Source organism: Magnolia sinica, chromosome 7 (assembly GCF_029962835.1).
Source record: "Magnolia sinica isolate HGM2019 chromosome 7, MsV1, whole genome shotgun sequence".
Classification (NCBI taxonomy): domain Eukaryota; kingdom Viridiplantae; phylum Streptophyta; class Magnoliopsida; order Magnoliales; family Magnoliaceae; genus Magnolia; species Magnolia sinica.
The window spans coordinates 8,612,648-8,636,853 of NC_080579.1; the positions used below are offsets into that span (position 1 = coordinate 8,612,648).

A 24,206-nucleotide genomic window follows, 5' to 3' on the forward strand; every position below is an offset into this window, starting at 1 on the left:
GGCTTAGCAACTCGCATATTGAATCGATCAAGTACCTTGGTTATGTATTCTGCCTGTGACAAAATCAGTTTCTTGTTTTCTCTGTCACGCTTTATCCTCATGTCTAGGATTTGTTTTGCAATTCCTAAATCCTTCATGGCAAATTCTCTAGACGGTTGTCTTTTGAGATCTAAGATGTCCTTCATGCTTGAACCGGCTACAAGCATATCATCAACGTACGAAGAATAATGATGTACGATGTATCAAACTTCTTCAAATAACAACAGTGGTCTGCATGACATCTCCTAAAACCGTTTCCCGATATGAAACTGTCGAACTTCTTGTACCACTGCCTCGGGGCCTACTTCAGGCCATATAGACTCTTCTTCAGTCTATACACCTTGTTCTCCTTTCTTGTTGTCACGTATCTTGTTGGCTGATACATATATATCTCTTCTTCAAGGTCCCCATGAATAAAGGCTGTCTTAACATCTAGCTGCTCTAGATATAAGTCCTCTGTAGCCACTATACTCAAGACCATACGAATCGTAGATATTTTCACCAATATTTCAGTGAAGTCGATACCTACCTTTTATTGGAACCCTTTCACAACCAGTCTAACCTTGTACCGTTTCGAACCATTATGTTCCTCCTTCAATCTGTAAACTCATTTATTATGAAAAGCTTTCTTTCCCTTAGGTAGAGTGACTAGCTCCCATGTACAATTAAACTCAAGAGAGTCCATCTCATCATCCATGGCCTGCTCCCACTTAACCCATGTATCTGACTGTAATGCCTTTTCAAAATACTCTGGTTCACCATTATCTGTCAGTAATAGATAATGTAAGGAGAGTGAGTATCGGACCGTGGGTCTCCTCTCCCAAGTAGACCTCCTCACAACTGGTGTCTGTGGATCTACCTCATAATGCTCTTGTGCATGATCATCCTGTGACACTATAATACCCGTTTTCAGTAACTCTTCCAACTAGAGTTGGGGTTGAATACCGAAACTGCTCAGAAGTTTGCTACCGAATCTTTAGCGGAGCCGACTACTGAAGCTGTCGGAAATCTCCTGTCTTGGCGAGATCCAAGGGCGAACATCCAACGACTTTTGACTAAGGAACTAATAGATAGACCGACAATGCCTTCATTTGAACCATGGAATTAGTCTCAACGAGTTCTGACCTTATTTTCCTGCACACTGTCCTTATGCATCACTTTTTCATTGAAGACTAAATCTTTGCTTCTTATGATTTTCTTGTTTTCTGTATCCCAAAACATGTAGCCAAAATCATGTTGCCCGTAGCTTATAAACGTGCATCTCCTGGACTTCGCATCTAGCTTGTTTCTGTGCTTTCCATCAATATGAACATATGACGTGCAACCGAACACTCTGAGATGTGCAAGGTTTACTTCTTTCCCAGTCCACGTTTCTTCTGATAGCCCACCATTTAATGGTGTTGAGGGACTTCTATTGATGAGATCTGCGGCAATATTCACAGCATCTGTCTATCTGTCCAAAATGTCTTGGGCAACCCTGCACGTAGCCTCATGCTCCTGGCACGCTCAAGGATGATCCTGTTAATACGCTCAGTCACACCGTTCTACTGCGGTGTCCCTAGAATCATTTTCTAATGTTTGATTCCATTTTTTGTACAATACTCTTCAAATTTCTTATCACAGTACTCTCTCCCATTATCAAATCTAAGACATTTTACTGTTTTACCTATCATATTTTCTACCATTACTTTTCACTTCTTAAATACATCAAATACATCAGATTTGTGTTTGAAGAAATAAACTCACAATTTTCTACTAGCATCATCAATAAAGGAAACAAAATAACGTGAACCACCAAGAGATGATACCAGTATCGGTCCCCACACATCAGTGTACAAGCTCCAATAAATGCGTCTTTGGAGCACATCCCGTCTTCTTGAAACTTACCCACTTTTGCATCCCATATATGCAGTCCTCACAGAATTCCAAGTCAATAGACTTCAGCCCTGGTAGCTTCCCTTTTGACAATAGCACTTTCATCCACTTCTCACTCATATGTCCCAACCTCTGATGCCATAACTGCCCATTCACTCCAGTTAATGCTACTGCGAGTGAACTATATGATCCTGAAGTCACGTATAAAATACCTTCCTTCTTGCCTCGAGATATCACTAAAGCACCTTTTGTGATCTTCTAGGAATTATTAGTGAATGTCGTCAAATATCTAGTATCGGCCAACTGCCCCACTGAGATCAAATTCCGTTTCAAACTCGGTACATGTCTGACATCCTTCAATTTCAAAGTCGTTTCATCTTTCTAATTTATATGAACGTCTCCTTTTCCAACAATACTGCATGATTCATCATCAACCAGGTAGACTCTTCTGAAGTTACCTGACACATAAGCACGCAGGACTTCCTTACACGAAGTGGCATGAAACGAAGCACCCGAGTTTATGACCCAAGACTCATTCCTCACATCAAGAGACAAGATCAACGGCTCGTATCACTCTCCTCAGATAGATTCACTGAATCCTTCCCACCTTGAGAGCCTCTATCATGTTTCTTAAGCACCCTGCAATCTCGTTTAATGTGTCCCTTCTTTCCGCAATGCCAACACTCGTCTTTGTCTTTCGGTCCCTTGGACTTCTTCCTCAACTTAGAACGTTCGTGTTTATTGCCTCCTTTGTTCAGCGATCTTCCTCTTCCTTTAACATTTAGAGCATTACCTGAATCCCCTGAAACTCCTGATGCCTTTCTTCTAGATTCTTCACTGAGAATTAGACCGGTCACATTATCAAATTTCAGCTTTGTCGACCCTGAAGAATTGCTCATAGCAATCACCAAACCATCCCAACTGTCTGGAAAACTGGACAAGATCAATAACGCCCTGACATCGTCCTAAAAAATAATACCAATGGATTCCAACTAGTTTGTGACTGTATTGAAATCGTTTAGATGTTCAGCCACGCTCCCACCATCTGACATCTTCATGTTAAATAGTTGTCTCATAAGATGAACCTTCTTGGATGCTGAGGGTTTTTTATACATCGTAGCTAAGGCTTCCGTTAATTCTTTTATGGTTTTCACCTTATATATATTAAAGGTGACGCTCTTAGACAAAGAGAGTCGGATCGCTCCTAAAGCCTTCTTATCTAATAAAGATCATTCATCATTTGTCATCTTTTCTGGTTTCTTCTCTTTTTCTTCTAAAGGAATATAGAGGTCATTCTAATATAGATAATCCTCCATCTGCATCTTTCAGAAGGCAAAGTTTGAACCATCAAACTTCTCAATTCTAGTCTTTCCTTCTTCCGCCATCACTCTCAATAGAACTAAAACCAATAACTCTAATACCAGTTGTTGCGCAACACGCCAACAACGCAGTAAACCGAGATCCAATCTTCAGTCTCACCCACAAATGATAAACAAGAAGAAATATAAACTAGAAGAAGAATCATAAGACAAATCATAAGACAAAATATACGTGAAAAAACTCCAAACAATGGTAAAAAACCACGGGTGCAAACTTTCACTATGAAGAAAACATGATTACAAGCAATATACTAACCTTTTCCCTTGGATGTATAGAGAAAACTCTTTGCCCACACTTTAAAATAACTCCCATAGCCCTAGAAAAGCCCTACGGACCCCTATTTATAGTTTAGGAAACTTCCCTTTCTCACCTCTGCGAAAACCGACTCAAAAATCTGCAGTTCGTGCAAAATCCGGAAACAAATCTACGTAACCTCGACTGGTCAAGCAAGGGCCTAGGCAGGTCGAGCGAACCCTCAACTGGTCGAACAAGGGCTTCAGCCAGTCGAACACCACGGACCTAAAGAATCATAACTCGCTGGACTTCAAGTCGAGTCAGCCCTCGACCGGTCAAGTGGGCCCTTCGACTGGTCAAGCAGCTCACTCGACTGGTCGAGTGGCGCTGCCCAGATGTGACTCCACATCTCAACAAAAGTATGGAACTTCATACTTTTTTTTTACTTCTTTTTTTTTTTTGAAAAATCAGCATATATATATATATATATGTATATATATATATATATATATATATATATATATATATATATATTTGAAAGTACAACTGTGTGAGTATAGACAACATTTTTCGGGAGGGCCTGCCAAGATAAGGAAGCAGGCCCACTTATCGTAAGGGAAAAGAAAATAGTAAAAAGAAAAATGGGAGGCTTAGCATTCTTGCAGTGAGCCAAGGCCCACTCTATCGAGGAACAGAAGGCCACAAATGGCTGATGGGAGCTCTCCCAGTGACATATATTTCCTATTACCTTGTCTAGCACTCCCCAGCCTAGTGAGCCCATCCGCCACCATGTTCAACTCTCTGGGAATGTGAACAAGGCAGACCACCATTCTTCTCTTGAGAACCTCGATTCTAGCCACCTAATACCATATTGACCAGGCGTAGCATGTTTGTTTGGAGAGGGAAGCAATGACAAACTTGGAATCGCTTTCAACCACCACTTTAGCAATTCCCCTGACCGCACACCGAGAGAGGCCATCCTGGATTGCCCTTATTTTGGCCCTTGAGCTGGACCCGAAACCGAAACCTGCTGAGAAGGCAAAAAGGAAAGCTCCTGAGCTATCTCTGGCAACACCTTCCCCCCGAAGGACCTGGATTTCCCATCGCTGACCCATCAACATTAATCTTCGTCCATCCATGGAGAGGCTTTTTTCTAGTTGGCCACCTGAAATTTTGGAAGTTTGGGCTGGTGGCCGACGATCCCCAGGCTCCACAGAGTTATTGCGATGGATTGATTCGAAGCCTTTGAAAGAAGCAAAACGGGCCCGAATAGGCTGATCCAATGTATCGAACTTCATACCTGTTCAAGATGACTAGAAGATGGGGAACATAAGCCTTTTTAAGTTTTTGGAAGGATGAAGTGCAAAAGAGTCACTTTCTTTAAGATAGTTCATGCCCCTCAATATGTTACAACTGATTCAGCAAGTTTTTCGGCCCACTGTCTCCAAAATACAATGTCCAACATGTAGATTGCTCTAGCAGGCACAAACTGAAATCTCAACACTCAAGATGAGGACACTTAAGGGGGGGAAAAAAATCATATCCTCTGCACGTTGGTCTATATTCACCACCTTCAGCCGATGACTTTGATTGATCGACCACTGGAGGAATCCCTTGATCGATTGAGACTAGTTATTGATTAGAGACTAGTTATTGATCAGTCGAGCCAATTTTCTAATTTAAACTTTTCATTGCTAGGCAAAAATTGCATTTTTTCTATTTCCTTACTTTTCATGAATTTATCATATTAGGTACAAACCATTCATCAAAGCCGACTTCTACAACAAGAGTTCTCACACAAAGTTTTTTTTTTTCTTCAAACCTTTCTATAAATCTAAATAATAGACATAAGGCCAATCTACCATGTTCATCTTCCTGAGGCCTCCCGATTCTAAGAATCGATCCTTTGACCTCACCTTCCACCAAAAATGTCTCAACCAATGTGCTAAGTGTTTTGTTTTTATTATTAATTTTAAAATTAAAATTTTAATCCAGTTAATCTGGGTTTTACATGGCTAAAAATTTAGGAACGTTCTAGTTTTGTCTTGAGTTTTTAATTTTTTATCCTAAATTTTGTGTTTCCGGTTCTTGTTCTTGAGTTTGGTATTAGGCTTCTATTTTAATTAATTAAATTGATTCAGTTTCATATTGTTGGATTTTTCCTTAAATTGGACTTTGTCATTAACCAAGTTATTTAAAAAACTTCCTCGTTTGACTCTTTTTTTATCCCAAAGCTTGACTTCTTCCTCGGTGTGAAGACACGTAATAAGACTTTTCTTAGAAAGCTCATTGATTTTGTGCAGTAGGGAGTTTTTAAAATCTCTTTAATATGATGAATTTTTTTTATAACTATTGCAACTTGAAATACTTTGTCCAGCTTAATTTCCTAAGAGATGATTTCATGGGCTAGCAGATTTAACTTATTGATATGTTGAAATATGAATTTTTTATCCACCATTTCATGCAAGATGACTTGTATTTATTTTCCAAGTCATTTTATAATTCAACAAAGGTTGGAAATTGCATAATATATTCTATAGTTGATTTGAAAGAGCACTTAGGATGCAATTCTTGTAGAGAGTAAATTTCATTCCACTTCTGAAAGATAGCGGTTAGCTGTGGTTTATTTACATTCGAGAGCATTTTTCCATTGATAATATAAGTCATGTGAAGGATGGTGAGGTAGAACATTTTCTGCCCTCACAATTTATAGTGTCATCCATCAAAGGTATTGATACGAATCAATTTAGTATCATTTGAAGAATTTTCCGAAGGGTTCATCATATGTCAAAATTGTTAAAACAGCTACAAAAATATAAGCTCAAATCTTGAGGGAACCAAAAGCATGGAACTTCACACCTGCTCAAGATGACCAACTATAAGATGACAAAGATTGGCTTTTTATTTTATTTTCTATTGGGTGAAGCGTGGATGGAGTCATTTTAATTTCTTTGAGATAGTTGCGCCCCTTTATATATTACAATTGATATAATAAGTTTTTTCAGGACACTCGATGATCTCCTTAGGATACAACGCCCAGGATATAGATTCCTCTAATGTGCATAGACCATTGGAAACCTCAACACCCAAGAATGGAACACAATTTCGTATACCTGAAACTGTTGTGGGTTGTTGTGCTTCTGAAAATCAGGCCATGACCCCTTTATATAAAGTTAGGAAAAATAATATTTTGCAAGAGACGTTTTTAAAGTTAGGAAAAATAATAGTTAAAAGAGATTTCTAAGGCATTTAAACGGTCGGACGTTTCGGTTTATACCTTGGTGCAGTGAGACTTTCCAAGTGGCCATAGTGATGTTCTGCTCAATGCCCATACAAGCCAGTCCCAGAATTTTGGTAAGTCCTAATAATCTTTCAATAGTGGCCATCCCCTTCCTCATTGTTCCCTATCGTGTGCCTGTTATAGTAGTCACAACTTGATTTTGGGCTCATATATTCTGTTGTGAGGATGCCTTGTATTCTGCAGGTTGGGAATTGAAGCGGGGCTCTATTGGTTGGACTGAACTGGGTGTCGGTCTGACCTATAGAGTACAAGTTTTCTCAAAAGCAGAGCAGATTTTGTCGGCCCGACTGACAGTTGTTGGCAGACTGAAAGTTGTCGTCGGTCCAATCAACAGTCGTTGATGGTCCAACTAATAGATGGACATTGTTACGCGGTTTTACACAAATTGGGGTATTTAAGCCCTATTTCGGTTAAAGCTTGTTGAATACAAGTGTTTTGTCTTAAAGGGTAATTAGGAATTTGTAGGGTGAGAGAACTTCTATACTTATAAGGGCTTGAAAAGAAATTTTCTCAAGGCTTGGGGTTATCCTATGGTGTGCATTGCACGGAGAGATCGGGTTACTTCTGTAATCAGAAAAGGTAATTGGGATAACTCTAAAGTTTTATCATTATTATTATAGTAAATATCTCTATAGCTTTGTGCCATAAATTTTTCTAATAAAAAAAAATCTACATAAAATCGCATAGTTCTATTCTAGTTGATCGATTGTTTCTATTTTAATTAATGAACGTGATTCCGTGAAACTGAGATTTTCAATGAACGTGATTCGGCCGAGATTAACCGTGGTATTAGATCAAGTTGAATTCCGCAAAGCTGAGATTCACCGTGGTATTAGATCAAGTTGAATTACAAGACATCCTAACACGATTGGGCATAAATAATGAACCGCATGTATGTCACATACACATCAAGGTGACCTAATACAGCTTTTCATTGGACACGCTCCCTGGCACATGCACAGAGAAGCAAAGAGAAGGATTCCCGTGTTTGTACTTGTGAACTTTTTTTTTTTTTGTTAGCTTGTCAGTACACCAACTGTCAGTTCACACTTCACTGTTAGCCACCCCCACTAAGGAAGTGTTGACTGTTCAAACATACACATGGCACAACTGTATGCCAATCAAGACCATGTAAATTAGTGACCATATTTACGATCCATCCACATACGACCCACAATTTGAACCGTCTAGATAGTTGTAAATCAGCTACACATAATTAAAAAAATTAATAATAATATTAAATTAGCGACACATGCAAGGTGATGAAACACCAACTTTTTCTTCTTTTTTTATTTAAAAAAAAATGTGTAGATTAACGTAGTACTCCACTCCTTCCAAGGAGCAAACTTCCTTTCTTTAAGTGAGAAAACTTTAGTAGTCTGTCGGCTAGTGTCATGGATGATACGCATACACTTAAAATTAGTTACAAAATGTATCCGTGGTCAGAATCGTTCAATCAACCGGTTTAACTTAGATTAATGTATGCCAGGTGTATAATTTCTGAATGCCTGTGTATCAAGCACCATACACTGCCAGACTATCATAACTCTCCTTTTTTTATGTACAATAATAGAGAAGATAAGATATCAGGAAGAGAGAGAGAGAGAGAGAGAGAGAGAGAGCAATGGATTACTCCACGATGCTCCCATGGACTTTGATAGTTTTGGCATGCATTCATGTTATCTTACTTGTAAGAAAGAGAGTATCTTCTAATGGCAAGCTCCCACCAGGCCCCATCCCACTTCCCATTGTAGGAAGCCTCCTCAAACTCGGCAGCAAACCCAACGAGTCATTCACTGAGCTCGCCAAGACATATGGCCCACTAATGACACTTAAGCTTGGCTCCATAACCACGATCGTCGTTTCATCATCGATCATGGCCAAAGAGGTCCTTCAGAAGAATGATCAATCCTTCGCTGGTCGAGTCGTTGTTGCTGCCCTTGGTGGAGTTAGATTCTATGATTCATCATCTATAGTAGGGTCACCGCCAACCACATATTGGAGAAAGATACGGGCGATATGTAACACCCAAATGTTCACAATGGCAAGGCTAGCAGCCAATCAAGGCCTACGGCGCAAGAAAGTACAAGATCTAATCGCTCACATGCATGAGCATAGCCTATCAGGACGACCGATTGATATCGGCCAAGCAACCTTCACTACCACCCTCAACTTGATATTCAATACCGTCTTCTCTGTTGATTTGGTTGATCCCAACACCGATTCTGTACAAGAATTCAAGAATCTAGTGTGGGAAATTATGAAAGAACTTGGTAGGCCGAACCTGGCCGACTTTTTCCCAGTTCTAAGGGTGATCGACCCACAAGGCATCAGGCGTCACACAACTGCTTATTTCAAAAAATTGTATGCAATTTTCGATGAAATGATTGCCCAACGAATATTATCTAGATCCACCTCATCTGATTTTCCTAGAAGAAATGATTTCCTGGATGTGCTTCTTGATCAGAAGGATGACAGAAGTTTTGAATTTGGCGACAATGATATCAAGCCTGTACTTGCGGTACTATCTTTCTTCCTTAACACTTTTATTTTGTTTTATTTTATTTTATTTTTTTTCTGTTTTTGGTCAGAACCATAGTCCATAAACTCTATGGGGCCCACAATGATTTGTATATCTATATCCACTCCATCCAATCCATTTTACCAGATAATTTTAGGGCCTGAGCGAAAAAATGAAGCTTATACAAAGCTTAATTGGACCACACCACAGAAAATTATGTGAACTAAACATTTACCGATGAAAATTTCTTGAGGGCCACAGAAGTTTTGGATCAGGTTGATATTTGTGCTTTCCCTTCATCCATGTCTTTGTGATCTTATGAATAGGTTGAATGTCAAATAAACATCAGTGTGGTCTCTAGGAAGGCTTCAAATGTGGAAATCATTGTTCCCACTGTTTCCTGTGTTGTGGTCCACTTGAGCTTTGGATGTGCTTCAATTTTGGGCTCAACATCTAAAATGAGTTGTAAAAAGGATGGATGGCGTGGATAGACAACATACATTTAGGGTGAGCTCAACAAAGTATTCAGTTTATAATTATGAAGACTTACTTGACTTTAAAACTTCGGTGAGTTTGGAATTTGGATGCTTTCTCTATGCTATTTATTGTATAAAATGTAAAAATAATATATAAATTGGTTTTTCGGTGACTTGCTTTTACACGTGCAAAATGTCTGCCTTCACAATTTTTAAATAACATGCATGACAAACCATAATGACCCTCCAGCAGAAATTAACCACCGCCATTAGCCCCCACACATTAGAATGCACATAATCTAAAATCTATTTACAAACATATTTCGTAGACTTAAAAGAGAACCTTAACAGTTTATCATATATACAATGCTCACATATAATAAAATCAATACTTTTAAAAACTAGAATTAAACAATGGTCAGAAAGTACATACGTGCAAACATGAAATCTGCTACAAATGTTGCAGCTCTACCCAATGAAGTACTCCCAATCAACCTGTAAAGGTTTTCATTCCTATATCCTTCATGACTATAAGTGCCCCCTTTGAAACTTTAAGGACACGATCAAAATTGATAAATTTGCACTCTAGGCATTGGCATTTGGGCAACTGCAATCCACTTTCTTTGCTGCCACTGACCTCCCAGTTGAAGTTAGGGGCCTGTACAAATTAGACAGAATGGGATTGGGTTCTATTAGAGAGACCACTTGTTAGGGGATTACTTGCTGTTTATGCTATATAGGTTTTTCCTTAGGCGTCCCTGGCTATTTTTTATCCCAGGGAGGCCTCTTTTGCTGTAATCCTTCTTTTGATATATAGTAATATACACAGAGTTTTTCTATAAAAAAAAGTACAACGATTCTCAAGAGATTTATTCGCATATATATTTTATAATTTCGCCCACGTATTTGATGCAGTTTTGTCTCTCATGATATTGTAGGGGACCTCATCCATTAAGCACAATTAGATAGAGGTTCTCGCTTTCTTATCCATCTTATTTCATTCATCTTTTGTCATAGATTTTGCTCACCTTTTAAGGAGAACTTCATCCAATCCTTGCTAAACCAGGATACATTTCATCTTAACTTTCCATTGTTTAAAAAAAATTAGCCGAAATATTTCCTACATTGAACTTCAGGTTAGATGACATTGATACCTTACTTTCAGATTAGATCTTCTCTTCAACGTTATCTCTGATACTACTTGTTGGAAACCAAGGAAACACTCATAGACGAATCAAGCAAAATACTTGCAATCACACGACCAAGTCCAAACAAGAACAATCTAAATTTAACATGAAAAAACTATTTCGGAAAAAAACTACGGCACAAAGCGACGAGTAATGCACTATAAAAGAAGAAATTAGAAGAGATAGAGTATTACTGATTTAAACAAGCCTTGAATCTTCTTCCCAAGCCCTAGTTATGCCCTTGAAACCCTTAAGAACGATTTAGAAAGCCCTTTTATACTTTCAAGGACATATACCGATATATATATATATATATATATATATATATATATATATATATCTATATATATATATATATATATATATATATATATAGTATTATATAATACATCCATCAGAATAGGAAACAAATCCCATACTTATGCAATTTTACACAGGCGCTCGATGGAACTTTGACGGGACTTCGATGGCATCAAACTTACTTCAATGACATCGATTAGCAACACTAAAAAGTTCCAACAACCAACATAGTTTTTCTCAATGGGACTTCGTTGTCATCAACACTTGCTCAATGGCACTTCAATGGCATAGACGGACCATGTTGTTTATAGATTTAAGACATCAACAATAAAAACCATAGCAAGGGATTCCTAAGTGTTCACTCCCCAAGTATAGGGTTGTGATGTAGTAATAAACTCGGTAAGACCGAGGTCGAATCCGTAGGGACTGAAACTTGAACGTTTCCTAAAACTAGATAGAAATAGAGCTAGCCTAAGATGCAATCTAAATCAAATATAAATTGATGAATAATTGTGAGATATGAATGTAAAACTTAAGGAATTTAGAGGAAGGAAACTAGGGATTCAGAGGATCCACTTGTAGGGATCAGGGAGATCTTTTGCCTGCATCAAGAATCACGGAAATCAAACTGAACCTACTTGATCTAGTCTTCACAAGATGAAAGGTATATGAATTAGAATAGATTCCATCACCAAACCATGCGCAGGAGACAAAGTAAACAACAGAATTAAGCTAATTACCAACCAACCAACAATGTATGAAGATCAGGAAGGGTACTGTCATCCTACCATACCCATGGAACAATGATGAACAACAGGGCTTCCTGACTTCATAACATAAAAAGGAGAAAGGAATACTCAAAGCCATTACAAACCCATTGTAATTTCAGTCACAACAGACCGTTAAAGACTAAGAAAAATATTCCTTTAAAAATCAACTAAATCAAATTCAGTTTATAAATTTTAACTTAAAGGCACAAAATAGAATCTCCCATCTCGCTACAGGCTTCACCTCTTAGCCCTAGCTAAGAGGTTTAGCCACACATAGGCATGATGCGGCTGGATTTAAAATAAAAAGAGAAAGAATAGAAGAAGAACCAGGTCTCTCTCTCTCAGCTCATGTGCAGCTCTGTCCCTGCCAAGCTTCAGCCGTTGCTCACGTCCTCATCAGAAAGCTTTCTTCTCCCTGTCTTCATGTCACAACCAAGCCAAGCCTCTTTCCTTCCTTCCGTCCTCTCCTTTTATCCTCCCTGCAGATGGAGGCTGGACCTCCATCTTTCCGCGGTGGAGAGTGCCAAGAATTGTTTACGCACGGTATTGTGCGCAGCAACAGAAAACGCAAAAAAGGACTTGCGTTTCCATCGAGATTACTCTGCTATTCTTCCAAATACCTCAAAAAAGACATCATGGACAAGGTTAGGGCCACAGTTTCAATATATTGGATGGTCTGGATCATGCATCCGACCACCACCATGAACACACAATGGCCCACAACGGCCGGATTTCACGGACGTGCGAAACAGAGCCAGCGCTTCTTGCGCTGGCTGTCAGTGGGACCCACATATTGACTTCGAATGATAAATCCACTCTGTTATTTGGATTCCCGACGAAAAACTGGTCAGGAAGGATGGGTTTTCTTCAAATTATGCATGGCTCATTGGACCAGATCCATTCACCGTCTATCTTTCTTTTAGACGATCAAAAATGAATCTCCGGGACCTTTTGAGAATTTGCCACCTAGGCATGCGTGATATGGCCCTTGTGATTCTCATGGACGGTCCAGATCTGCCTTTTGAACAATGCATGGGCCCCACAACTCAAAATCGGAAGGCTAGCGTCCGTCCGTTACACGGACGCTGGAGTCTTTTGGAAAGAGTCTCGGTCAGAGACGGAACGAGAATTCTTTTCGTTGCCATGCACGGCTAGTGCACTTATGCACTATGCACACCCGACTGAGGTGGGGTCCACAATGATGTATATATCAGATCTTCTCCGACCATCTTCTTCCTCTTTTTATTTAAGCCATTGAGTCCAAATCTGAAGCGTATCCAGAGATCAGGTGGGCCCCATATCACTGTTTTGGTGACTGATCTGTCAGCTGGGCCACTTTCACAGTGATCTAGGGGCTGAAATTTGACGTGTACGGTTCATTTATGGTTCGCAGGCCACGTATGGAGTTTCGAACTGATCAGATGGTGGGAACCCTATGATCTTGCATTCTGGACACTTTTCAGGCCACTTGAGCTTCAATTTCTCAATTTTCTTGGATCCTTGACGTACAAATCTGTCGATCTTGGTCTCCTAGGGTCCGTCGCTTGCCTTGGTGACTTCAGACCATTAAATCCATGCTTTTTAGTACCTTTCCCACTCCAGGCTCGTGAATACGTCCTGCATCACAGACATGATTAAATCAGGCCGTTAAACAGTACTATGTTTGCAAATCCTGACAATAACTGGGGTCTGATATGCAATATTTGACCCTCAACACAACCCCCAACCAGCATTTTGCTAGTCCCGAGCAAAGTATGCGAAAAATAATTTCAGAATTACAGGACAATTTCTACAAACTCAAGAGATTTATGAAAACAATTTAGATACTCAAATTTTAAGATTCATGAATGTTGGCATTACTTTCTCCTAAAATCAGGCTCACAGTAAACTTCATAATCAAGCTCAAATATTAATCCATTAATTAGAATGATTCTAAATATTGAGTTTCATGAGTGTATAGTGCAATCTCAGATTAACACCATTAAATTTCACTCCTCTATTTCAGGATATCATTGGTAACCACAATAGAATTCATGATAACCAACACCTAACCCAAAGGTTGATTCATTCTTCCAGCTTTTGATGAATTTCACACTATGTCAACTTTTTAAAAGTACAGTCAAGGAGGAGAATTGAATCTACACCTATAGGGAGCAAACCTATGGTAAAGACCAATTGCCAAAAAAATTTTTGAATGTCAACCTTGGGGAATCAAACCTTCACCTGTAGGGAGCAAACCTATGGTGAAAACCATTCACCCAATCTTTTCAATTTCTCAGGTTGGTTCCTTTCAAGCTTAGTGATCACCAAATTAATCCTTCAATATCGAATGAAACCTTAATGTGTAAGCGAGATGTGACATGTAAAATTATGATTCAATCAATGTTTAAAATTTCTAATCATAGATTAATAGTTCTAACTTAACTGTGAAATCTAACAAATAGTTGAATCCAAGAGTCATAAATTCTAACATCACTTATCTTGTAATTCTAAATCCAAGATGGTCGTCAAAATCGCTTCGAATTCATACGAAATTCTAGAAAAATTTAAAAATTTCCACAATTTCTGCTCAAGACTTAAGAAGATACTGATTAGGAAACCTAATCTCCCACCCCCAACCTAAAATCTACATTGTCCTCAATGTAAAAGATATGAGCATGCAATGCACTTGGGACAACGAAAAGTAAATATGAAGTGATGGGAAGATAGTACCTGGATGAAGGAATCAAGAGGCTTTCCAAAGATATCTACGTAAGAGCAGGTCAGCACAAAAGAAAAACCAACAGAAGTAAAATAAAATAACAAAAATAAAATCCTACCTATACCACTTTCGTAGGTGCTCTCAATTGCATTTAGCGTATGCAACAAGCCTTTAAACCCCTAGGTTGCCCCTAGTAGACGAGTTGTAGTCTCATGAGGGTTTGCAGTAATGTTACCCACAAACATTGAACAAAAAAAAATGAAATGAAATGAAGAGCTGGGCTGCCTCCCAGGAGCGCTAAGTTTACTGTCTTCAACCAGACAAATAAAGCAACTACCCTAGTCCTATGAAAGCAATAAACCTACCTATACCTCCATCAGATTAAGAGATCAATCCTGGTAAACAGGAGCAGTCAGGGGCATGGACATGTCCTCTGAATCAAATTTCTTGAAAAATGGTTTTAATCGTTGTCCATTGACTTTAAACTCATTGCCATTGTCGAGATCTCTTATCTCAATGACCCCATGAGGAAAAACAGTAACAACAATGTAAGGGCCGGTCCAACGAGATCGAAGCTTACCCGGAAAGAGATGTAATCGAGAATTGTACAAAAGGACCTTCTGACCAGGCGTGAATGATTTTCACAAAATGTGTTGGTCATGAAATGCTTTCATCTTATCCTTGTAAATTCTCGAATTATCGTACGCATCATTCCGAATTTTCTCAAGTTCATTCAGTTGAAGTTTGCGTAGCGAGCTAGCGTTGTCCAGATTGAAATTAAGATTTTTGATCGCCCAGTAAGCTCCATGTTCCAGTTCCACAAGCAAGTGACAAGCTTTCCCATAGACAAGTCTAAAGGGAGACATTCCAATAGAGGTTTTAAAGGCAGTACGGTATGCCCATAAGGCATCGGTCAATCGGATTGACCAATCCTTACGATCAGGGTTAATTGTTTTCTCCAAAATGTGTTTAATTTTCCTATTAGAAATCTCAGCTTGCCCACTTGTCTGTGGGTGGTACGGGGTGCTCACCTTGTGAGAGATACCGTATTTCTTCATTAAGCTCTCAAATGGTTTATTACAAAAGTGTGAGCCCCCATCACTAATAATGGCTCGAGGCGTTCCGAATCGAGAAAGGATGTTTTCTTTTAGGAATTTAATGACCGTGCGATGGTCATTAGTTCGACACGGAATCGCTTCAACCCATTTAGTGACATAATCCACGGCGAGCAAAATATATAAATTTCCAAATGATTGGGGGAATGGTCCCATGAAATCGATGCCCCAGCAATCAAATGCTTCAATGATAAGGATGGGATTCAAAGGCATCATATTTCGATGGGACAATGCTCCTAATTTCTGACAACGCTCACAAGCTTTACAAAACTCATGAGTGTCCCTACATATAGTGGGCCAATAAAAGCCACACTGCAGAATCTTGGCCGTGGTCTTTTTAGCAGAAAAGTGACCACCACAGGCCTGTGAGTGACAGAAGGAGATGACGCTCTGATGCTCATCGTTTGGTACACATCTCCTTAGGATTTGGTCTGGGCAATATTTAAATAAATACGGATCGTCCAAGAAAAAGTTGCGCACCTCGGTGAAGAATTTCTTCTTATCTTGCGCAGTCCACTGTGTCGGTATGGCACCTGTAGCAAGATAATTAGCAATATCAGCGAACCAAGGTGAACGGGAGACTTTAAACAGTTGTTCATCAGGGAACATATCATTGATATGGGTCGCCTCAAGGGAATCAGAGGTATTAAGGCAAGAAAGGTGATCGGCCACTACGTTCTCTACTCCCTTTTTATCTTTAATTTCCAAATCAAATTCTTGGAGTAGAAGGATCCATCGTATCAAACGGGGCTTAGAATCATTCTTAGAAAGAAGATACTTAAGTGTCGCATGATCTGTGTAAATAATGATCTTGGATCCGATCAAGTAGGACTTAAATTTGTCCAAGGCGAACACTACAGCTAAGAGTTCCTTTTCCGTAGTCGAGTAGTTCACCTAGGCAGAATTTAAAGTTCTACTTGCGTAATGAATGACGTAGGGCCTCTTATCTTTTCTCTGGCTTAGGATCGCCCCAAGAGCATAATCAGAAGCGTCGAACATAAGCTCAAAAGGAAGGCTCCAGTCGGGTGGCTGCATGATAGGTGCAGTGGTTAACGTGCCCTTAAGCTTGGTGAAAGCTTTCTCGCATTGCTCAGTCCACTTGTACGGAGCATCCTTTTGAAGAAGATTACATAAAGGACGAGAGAGAAGACTAAAGTCCTTTATGAATCGCTTGTAAAATTCTGCATGTCCTAAAAAGGATCGCACGTCTCTGATGTTCTTGGGTGGAGGTAGGTTAGAGATAAGATCGATTTTTACCTTATCTACCTCGATTCCCTTGGACGAGATGATATGCCCAAGGACAATTCCCTTCTAAATCATGAAATGGCACTTCTCCCAGTTAAGTACCAAGTTCTTTTCTTCACATCTTTTCAGCACACATTTAAGACTTTTCAAGCACTTGCTGAAAGATGAACCGTAAACAGAGAAATCATCCATGAAGACCTCTAGATATTGCCCCACTATATCAGAAAAGATACTAAGCATACATCACTAAAAGGTGGCAGGGGCATTACATAGTCCGAATGACATCCTTCGATAGGCAAAGGTGCCGTAGGGACATGTAAATGTGGTCCTTTCCTGGTCTTCAGGGGCTATCTCTATCTGGTTGTAGCCCGAATACCCGTCAAGGAAATTGTAATAGGAATGACCAGCTAACCTTTCCAGGATCTGATCAATGAATGGTAAAGGAAAGTGGTCTTTCCTCGTGACGGTATTCAACTTTCTATAGTCAATGCACATTCTCCAACAGTAGTGACTCTAGTTGGCACGAGTTCATTATTAGCATTGGCTACGATGGTGATTCCGGACTTCTTAGGGACCACTTGAGTTGGACTCACCCATTGACTATCAGATATAGGGTATATGATACCCACGTCCAATAGTTTAAGAACCTCGGCCTTAACCACTTCCTTCATGTTTGGATTTAGTCTACGTTGTAGTAGCCGAGTGGTTTTTGCATTATCCTTGAGATATATGCGGTGAGAAAATCGAGGGATCGATTCCTTTGAGGTCTGCTATCGTCCATCCCAGGGCTCCTTTATGCTCAATGAGAGTAGATATGAGCATACTCTCCTGTTCTTTCTCCAGGTGGGCAGAGATCACCACCGGATATGTCTCATCTTGACCTAAATAGGCATATTTCAAATCAGAGGGTAAAGGTTTTAGGTCAAGCTTCGGCGGCTTGAGATTAGACGGTAGAGGCACTACATTGGTTTGTGGCAATTCTTCAAATTGTGGCATCCACCGGTTAACTTCAAGTACCGGTACAGTATCAAGCAAAGCGCACGTCTCCCTAATCATGTCATCATCAAAATCATGAGATGGGCCAGGCACATCTCTAGAGAGTCAGAGGATAAGGTTAGAGGTGTCGTATCTTCCACGAAAGAGTCAATCATGTTAATGTCGTGGAAATCGTCATCCTCCTCTAAGTTTCTGCCGTTATTGAAAAAGATGTTTGACTCCAATGTTATATTTCCAAGAGTCAATCATGTTAATGTCATGACACTATTCCTGCAATTGATAATTGCATTTGAAGTGGCAAGGAATGGGCGGCTAAGAATGATGGAGATCTGAGTGCTTATGTTATTGATGGGTTCGGTGTCTAGGATGATAAAATCTACAGGATAGTAAAATCTATCAACTTGGACCAACACATCCTCAATTATCCCTCTTGGTACACGAACAGAGCGATCAGCAAGTTGTAGTGTGGTTAGGGTGGGTTTTAATTCACCCAAACCTAACTGTTTGTATACCGCGTAGGGAATCAGATTGACGCTCGCTCCTAAGTCAAGAAGTGCATGATCAATTCGATGGTCCCCGATTACACATGATATGGTTGGGCTACCGGGATCTTTGAATTTCTGTGGCACGTCTTGCTTTAGGATGGCACTCACTTTCTTAGTCAAGAAAATTTTCTTTTGAATACTTTGCTGTCTTTTGGTCGTGCATAAGTCTTTCAGAAATTTGGCATATGAAGGAATCTGTTTCACGACATCAAGTAGAGGAATGTTGACTTTCACTTGTTTCAACACCTCTAAGATATCCTGAGAGTTAGAGAGAGGTTTTGGTGAAACCAACCGTTGGGGGAACGGAGCAACTGGCTTCTCTAGAAGTTCCAGTTCTAATTTTTGTGGAGCATCACTAGATCCATCATTGTTGCCCTTTTCTGGTTCTTGAGGCTTTTCGGGCCTAACCGGAAGAGTTTTATCAATGATCTTTCCACTCTTAAGAGTGGTGATGGATTTAGCGTACCCCATCTGATTTGAAGAGCTGGGATCATTAATCTCGTACTGCGGTTTAGGATTGGGGAGAGGTTGTGCAGGAAGTATCCCCTTTTCTATAACCATCATACAAAAATCTATCTTTTGCATAAAATCTGTAATTCTCCGCATTGCCTGAGCCAGCTCTTGTATGGAATTTTGAACCAGTTCCTCTTGAGGTTTCACTTGATTTGGATTTTGATTGAAGAAACCTTGAGGGGTAGCCGTTTGTCCATTCCTCCAACTAAAGTTTGGATGATTTTTCCAACCAGGATTGTACGTATTGGAGTTAGGTCCAGTAAAAGGTTTTTGATAGTTGTTTACGACATTAGCTTATTCATTCAACACTCCTCGAAAGGCGAGTATTGTAGGACAATTTTCAGTTGTATGAATGTTGCAATCACAGATGCCGCAAACAATTTCATTAACCTTATCCTTCTTTCCTTCCATGGCCTCAACTTTCCTTATGAGCGTTGTCACTTTACACTTGAGATCATCCTTTTCTTTCAAGAGATATAATCCACCTTTCTCCTTTAATTGAGTCGGCCTAGACGAGGTGTTCGCCATTGGGTAATAGTCCCATGATTGTGTTTTTTCAGCAAGACTATCGAGGTAATCCCATACCTCGTCAACATCTTTATTAATGAACTCTCCATTACACATTGTCTCGACCATTTGGCGCATGGAAGATGTCAGTCCATCATAGAAAAAATTTGTAATGCGCCACGTTTCAAATCCGTGTTGTGGGCATGAACTGACCAAATCTTTGAATCTTTCCCAACATTGGAGGAATGTTTCATCTTCCTTTTGGGCAAAGTTCATGATTGCTTTTCTGAGGGTAATCGTTTTATGATGTGGGAAGAATTTTTTTATGAATTTCCTCTGCATGTCGTTCCATGTGCCAATGAATCTAGGACGCAGTGAATGTAACCACGTCTTAGCTTTCTCTTTTAAGGAAAAAGGAAAGAGTTTCAGCCTAATTGTATCCTCAGATACATTAGGAAAACATAATGTAGCTATAATCTCATCGAACTCTTTCAAATGTAAATATGGACTCTCTGATTCAAGTCCATGGAATTTGGAAAGGAGTTGGATAACTCCTGGCTTGATGTCCATTTGTCCTGTGTTTTCAGGGAAAATCATGCATGAGGGCGTACTCACTCCCACCGGTTGTAGATAATCTGGTAAAGTACGAGGCGGGGGTGCCTGTTGCACCTCATTCTCATCTTGGGTATCCTCCACCCTGAGTGGAAGTAGAGGAGGTTGGTCTTCAGCCATAACTTCAATTAACTCAGGGGATTTCGAGTGGTGTCCAGTCCTGCGATGGATAGTCAACCCCTCAACCAATCCTTCTTCAGTCAAGAGACGTCGAGTGTTGTCACGGGCCCACTTGGGCATGAAACACTCACAGCCCTCAATCAAATTTAGGTTCTCGCTTTCTTATCCATCTTATTCCATTCATCTTATGTCATAGATTTTGCTCGCCTTTTAAGGAGAACTTCATCCAATCCTTGCTAAACCAGGATACATTTCATCTTAACTTTCCATTGTTTAAAAAAAATTAGCCAAAATATTTCCTACATTGAACTTCAGGTTAGATGACATTAATACCTTACTTTCAAATTAGATTTTCTCTTCAACGTTATCTCTGATACCACTTGTTGGAAACCACGGAAACACTCATAGACGAATCAAGCAAAATACTCGCAATCACACAACCAAGTCCAAACAAGAACAATCTAAATTTAATATGGAAAAACTATTTCGAAAAAAAACTACGGCACAAAGCGACGAGTAATGCACTATAAAAGAAGAAATTACAAGAGATAGAGTGTTACTGATTCAAACAAGCCTTGAATCTACTTCCCAAGCCCTAGTTATGCCCTTGAAACCCTTAAGAACGATTTAGAAAGCCCTCTTATACTTTCAAATCCCAATTAGACCCGATATATATATATATATATATATATAGTATTATATAATACATCCATCAGAATAGGAAACAAATCTCGTACTTATGCAATTTTACGCAGGCGCTCGATGGAACTTTGATGGGACTTCGATGGCATCGACGTTCGGTCAATGGCATCGAACTTACTTCAATGACATCGATTAGCAACATTGAAAAGTTCCAACAACCAACATAGATTTTCTCAATGGGACTTCGTTGTCATCGACACTTGCTCAATGACACTTCAATGGCATAGACAGACCATGTTTTTTATAGATTTAAGACATCAACAATAAAAACCATAGCAAGGGATTCCTAAGATCATATTCCAACAACCCTTTCTTGTCTATAAATAAAGAAAAGACCTAAGAGCTCTATGCCCACGCTGATCCAACACAACTCTACTCTACAGTACAACATTGTCTATCCTTCGTCTCTCATGGACCTTCACTAGTTTCGCTTAGGTCTAACTCCTTCGCTACTAGCTAGCCCAATGTTGCAAAAAGCATGGACTGATTAGATTACTCATTCCTCTACTCTACATCCACAAACACATAGTTGGATTGCTAAAAAAAATCACTTAGTCTCGAATGAAATGTTGTGGAACTTTCCTACTATGTGCTAGGTGATTCCTTCGACCGCCTCACCACAAAGTCCGATTTCTCAACCCACGCGACGAACAAATGGTTGAACCATTAACTATCTCACTACGTACTTGATTCTCACGAAGTCATCGAGCAAATTATCAATCCCTCTGACTTTCTCGTTAAATGCCTAGTCCTCCACCCATGTCCTTGAATAAACTTCAAAGATATTCCCTCCATTGGTCGTCTTGCCACAAAGCTTGGTTCATCATCAAGTGAGGAACAGAACGCCGTGTTCATCAAATTTGATTCTAAGTGCTCTTTATAAATATTTATAATAAAATACTTTCAAATTTTGTCTTAACTACTTAAAGCCTGTTTAGTCGGTGGGATTAAATGGTATGGAATTGTATTAGATGGAATTAACACCATTATTACACAATGATTGCATGTCTAAAAATAAAATGGTATTTTGGTCATCCAATCCCCATGTTTGGGATAAAATTGTTGCTATGCAAAAAACACTAGGTAAAGAAAAACCACGCTTGGTGGACCATGGAATTGTAATCAACGAACCAAATTCACAACGGATGTCGGTCACTTGTACATGTATATAACTACAATGTCACGTGTAAAGGGTGTATATTGATAGACAGCATGGATAAAACACATGCATCAATATAGGGCCTAAATGTGTAGTGAATTTCAAAATCTACCGGAAATCTTACATGGGAACAAAATGCAATTCCATCCCACGTAATCCCAACCCTTCCTATCATTCCCAAACGCTGAATGGAATTTGCATGGGACCAAATGCAATTCCATCCCATTTAACATCATCTAAGCACACGTACCAAACAAGCCCTTATATTGTTATCACACACTTAATTAAAAGTTCTTTTATCTGGAAGGCAAAAAGAACTCATCAGAAGGATGAATTCCCCCATCACAAATCACTTGATCTCTCATCATCAAGGTATTATGTAATATTGGAAATGGTGGCCGTAATGGCCACCGCTCTATACAAGTCATAATGATTGTTACAACCCCCGTAACAACCGTTAGGCCGTAATATTTGTTACGGTCTCTCTCTTTTTCTTTTTCTTTTTGAAAAAAATAAAATAAAATCGAAAAACCTATATATGCCTTATAACGTTGAAAAAAAGTTTTAAAAACATGTATTTATCCTGTAACAGACCATTACGGGACTATTACGACCTTTACAGAAGATGTAACAAGCTATTAACAGTGGTTACGAGTAATTTTTTTTCCATCGTGGTCGTTATAGTCACTACGACCATATAACATATAACGGTTTCCACCATTACCTCGACGGCCTCATAATGGCCTTCACAACACCCCATGCTAACGATCGATGGGTGGATAGACAGGTGATCCAAACGGAACTTAGTCTCTGGGTCTCGAATGTTGATATTGAAGGAAATGGCAACGAATGAATGATTCATAAAACATATCCTTAGTAGAAAACAGAAAATGTTTAGGGTGAAAATCCAACATCAGTCGAAAATATCATTAATTCACAGATCAGATTAATAGAATCATCCGATATGGAAAAGCTTTAACTCATATTCCATCAATCGAGAAGTCAACGGCCAGCATTATTGAGAAATGGGCCCCACTTGCTTTATAAAAAAAAAAAAAAAAAAACAAAACTGGAAGCATCAAGGCACTATTAATTTTCAAACGCCTTAGGATCTTATAATTCCCACTAATTGTTTTCACGGTATAATTTCTACGTTAGTTTATATATTTCTTCTTCTTTTTTTCCTTTAATTATAAATTCATGCAATTTCAATGTCAGGATATATTTCTTGCTGGAAGTGACACAAGCTCAACCGCCGTAGAATGGGCCATGGCGGAGCTACTCCGCAACCCAGATTGTATGGCGAAGGCTCGATTGGAACTCATGAAGACAATTGGCTCAGGACAACAAGTAGAAGAGTCAGACATCGCCCGACTCCCATATCTACAAGCCGTCGTGAAGGAGACCTTGCGTTTGCATCCACCAGCTCCACTCTTTAATCGCAAAACTATAACTGATGTTGAAATAAGTGGATTTGCCATACCCAAGAACACTTGGGTTACAGTGAATGTGTGGGCTATAGGGAGAGATCCCAACATTTGGAAAGACCCATCCTCCTTCTTGCCAGAAAGATTCTTGGGCAGTGACATTGACTTCAAAGGTCAAGATTTCGAGTTCATACCGTTTGGATCAGGCCGGAGGATTTGCCCAGGCTTGCCACTTGCATTTAGGATGGTCCATCTGATGTTGGCCTCTCTTCTCCATTCGTTTGATTGGAAACTTCCCAATGGAATGATGTCATCCGATATAGACATGAACTCCAAGTTCGGCATCACCATGCAATTAGCTGCTCCTCTTCGAGCTATCCCTACAATAGATGGCTAACATTGCCTAGATGAGTAAGTCTTGTTTCATTTCCAAATGCCACAACATATGTGGTTAACTATCATGAAATTTGGACCAAGAATC

At 39.5% G+C, this 24,206-nt stretch overlaps 2 protein-coding genes and 1 non-coding gene across 3 annotated transcripts in view; all 3 read left to right on the forward strand.

The window, feature by feature from the left end:
* LOC131250995 (geraniol 8-hydroxylase-like) overlaps positions 1-24,206 on the forward strand; it is a 96,511-nt gene that overhangs the window by 72,125 nt on the left and 180 nt on the right. The window lies entirely within an intron of this gene.
* Positions 8,411-24,204, forward strand: LOC131250994 (geraniol 8-hydroxylase-like). Its single transcript, XM_058251422.1, has 2 exons — positions 8,411-9,350; positions 23,517-24,204. The coding sequence occupies exons 1-2, from the start codon at positions 8,454-8,456 to the stop codon at positions 24,120-24,122; spliced, it is 1,503 nt and encodes a 500-aa protein (XP_058107405.1). The 5' UTR covers positions 8,411-8,453; the 3' UTR covers positions 24,123-24,204.
* Positions 19,893-19,999, forward strand: LOC131252256 (small nucleolar RNA R71). The gene has a single exon (XR_009174290.1). It is a non-coding gene; the product is annotated as a small nucleolar RNA R71 (small nucleolar RNA).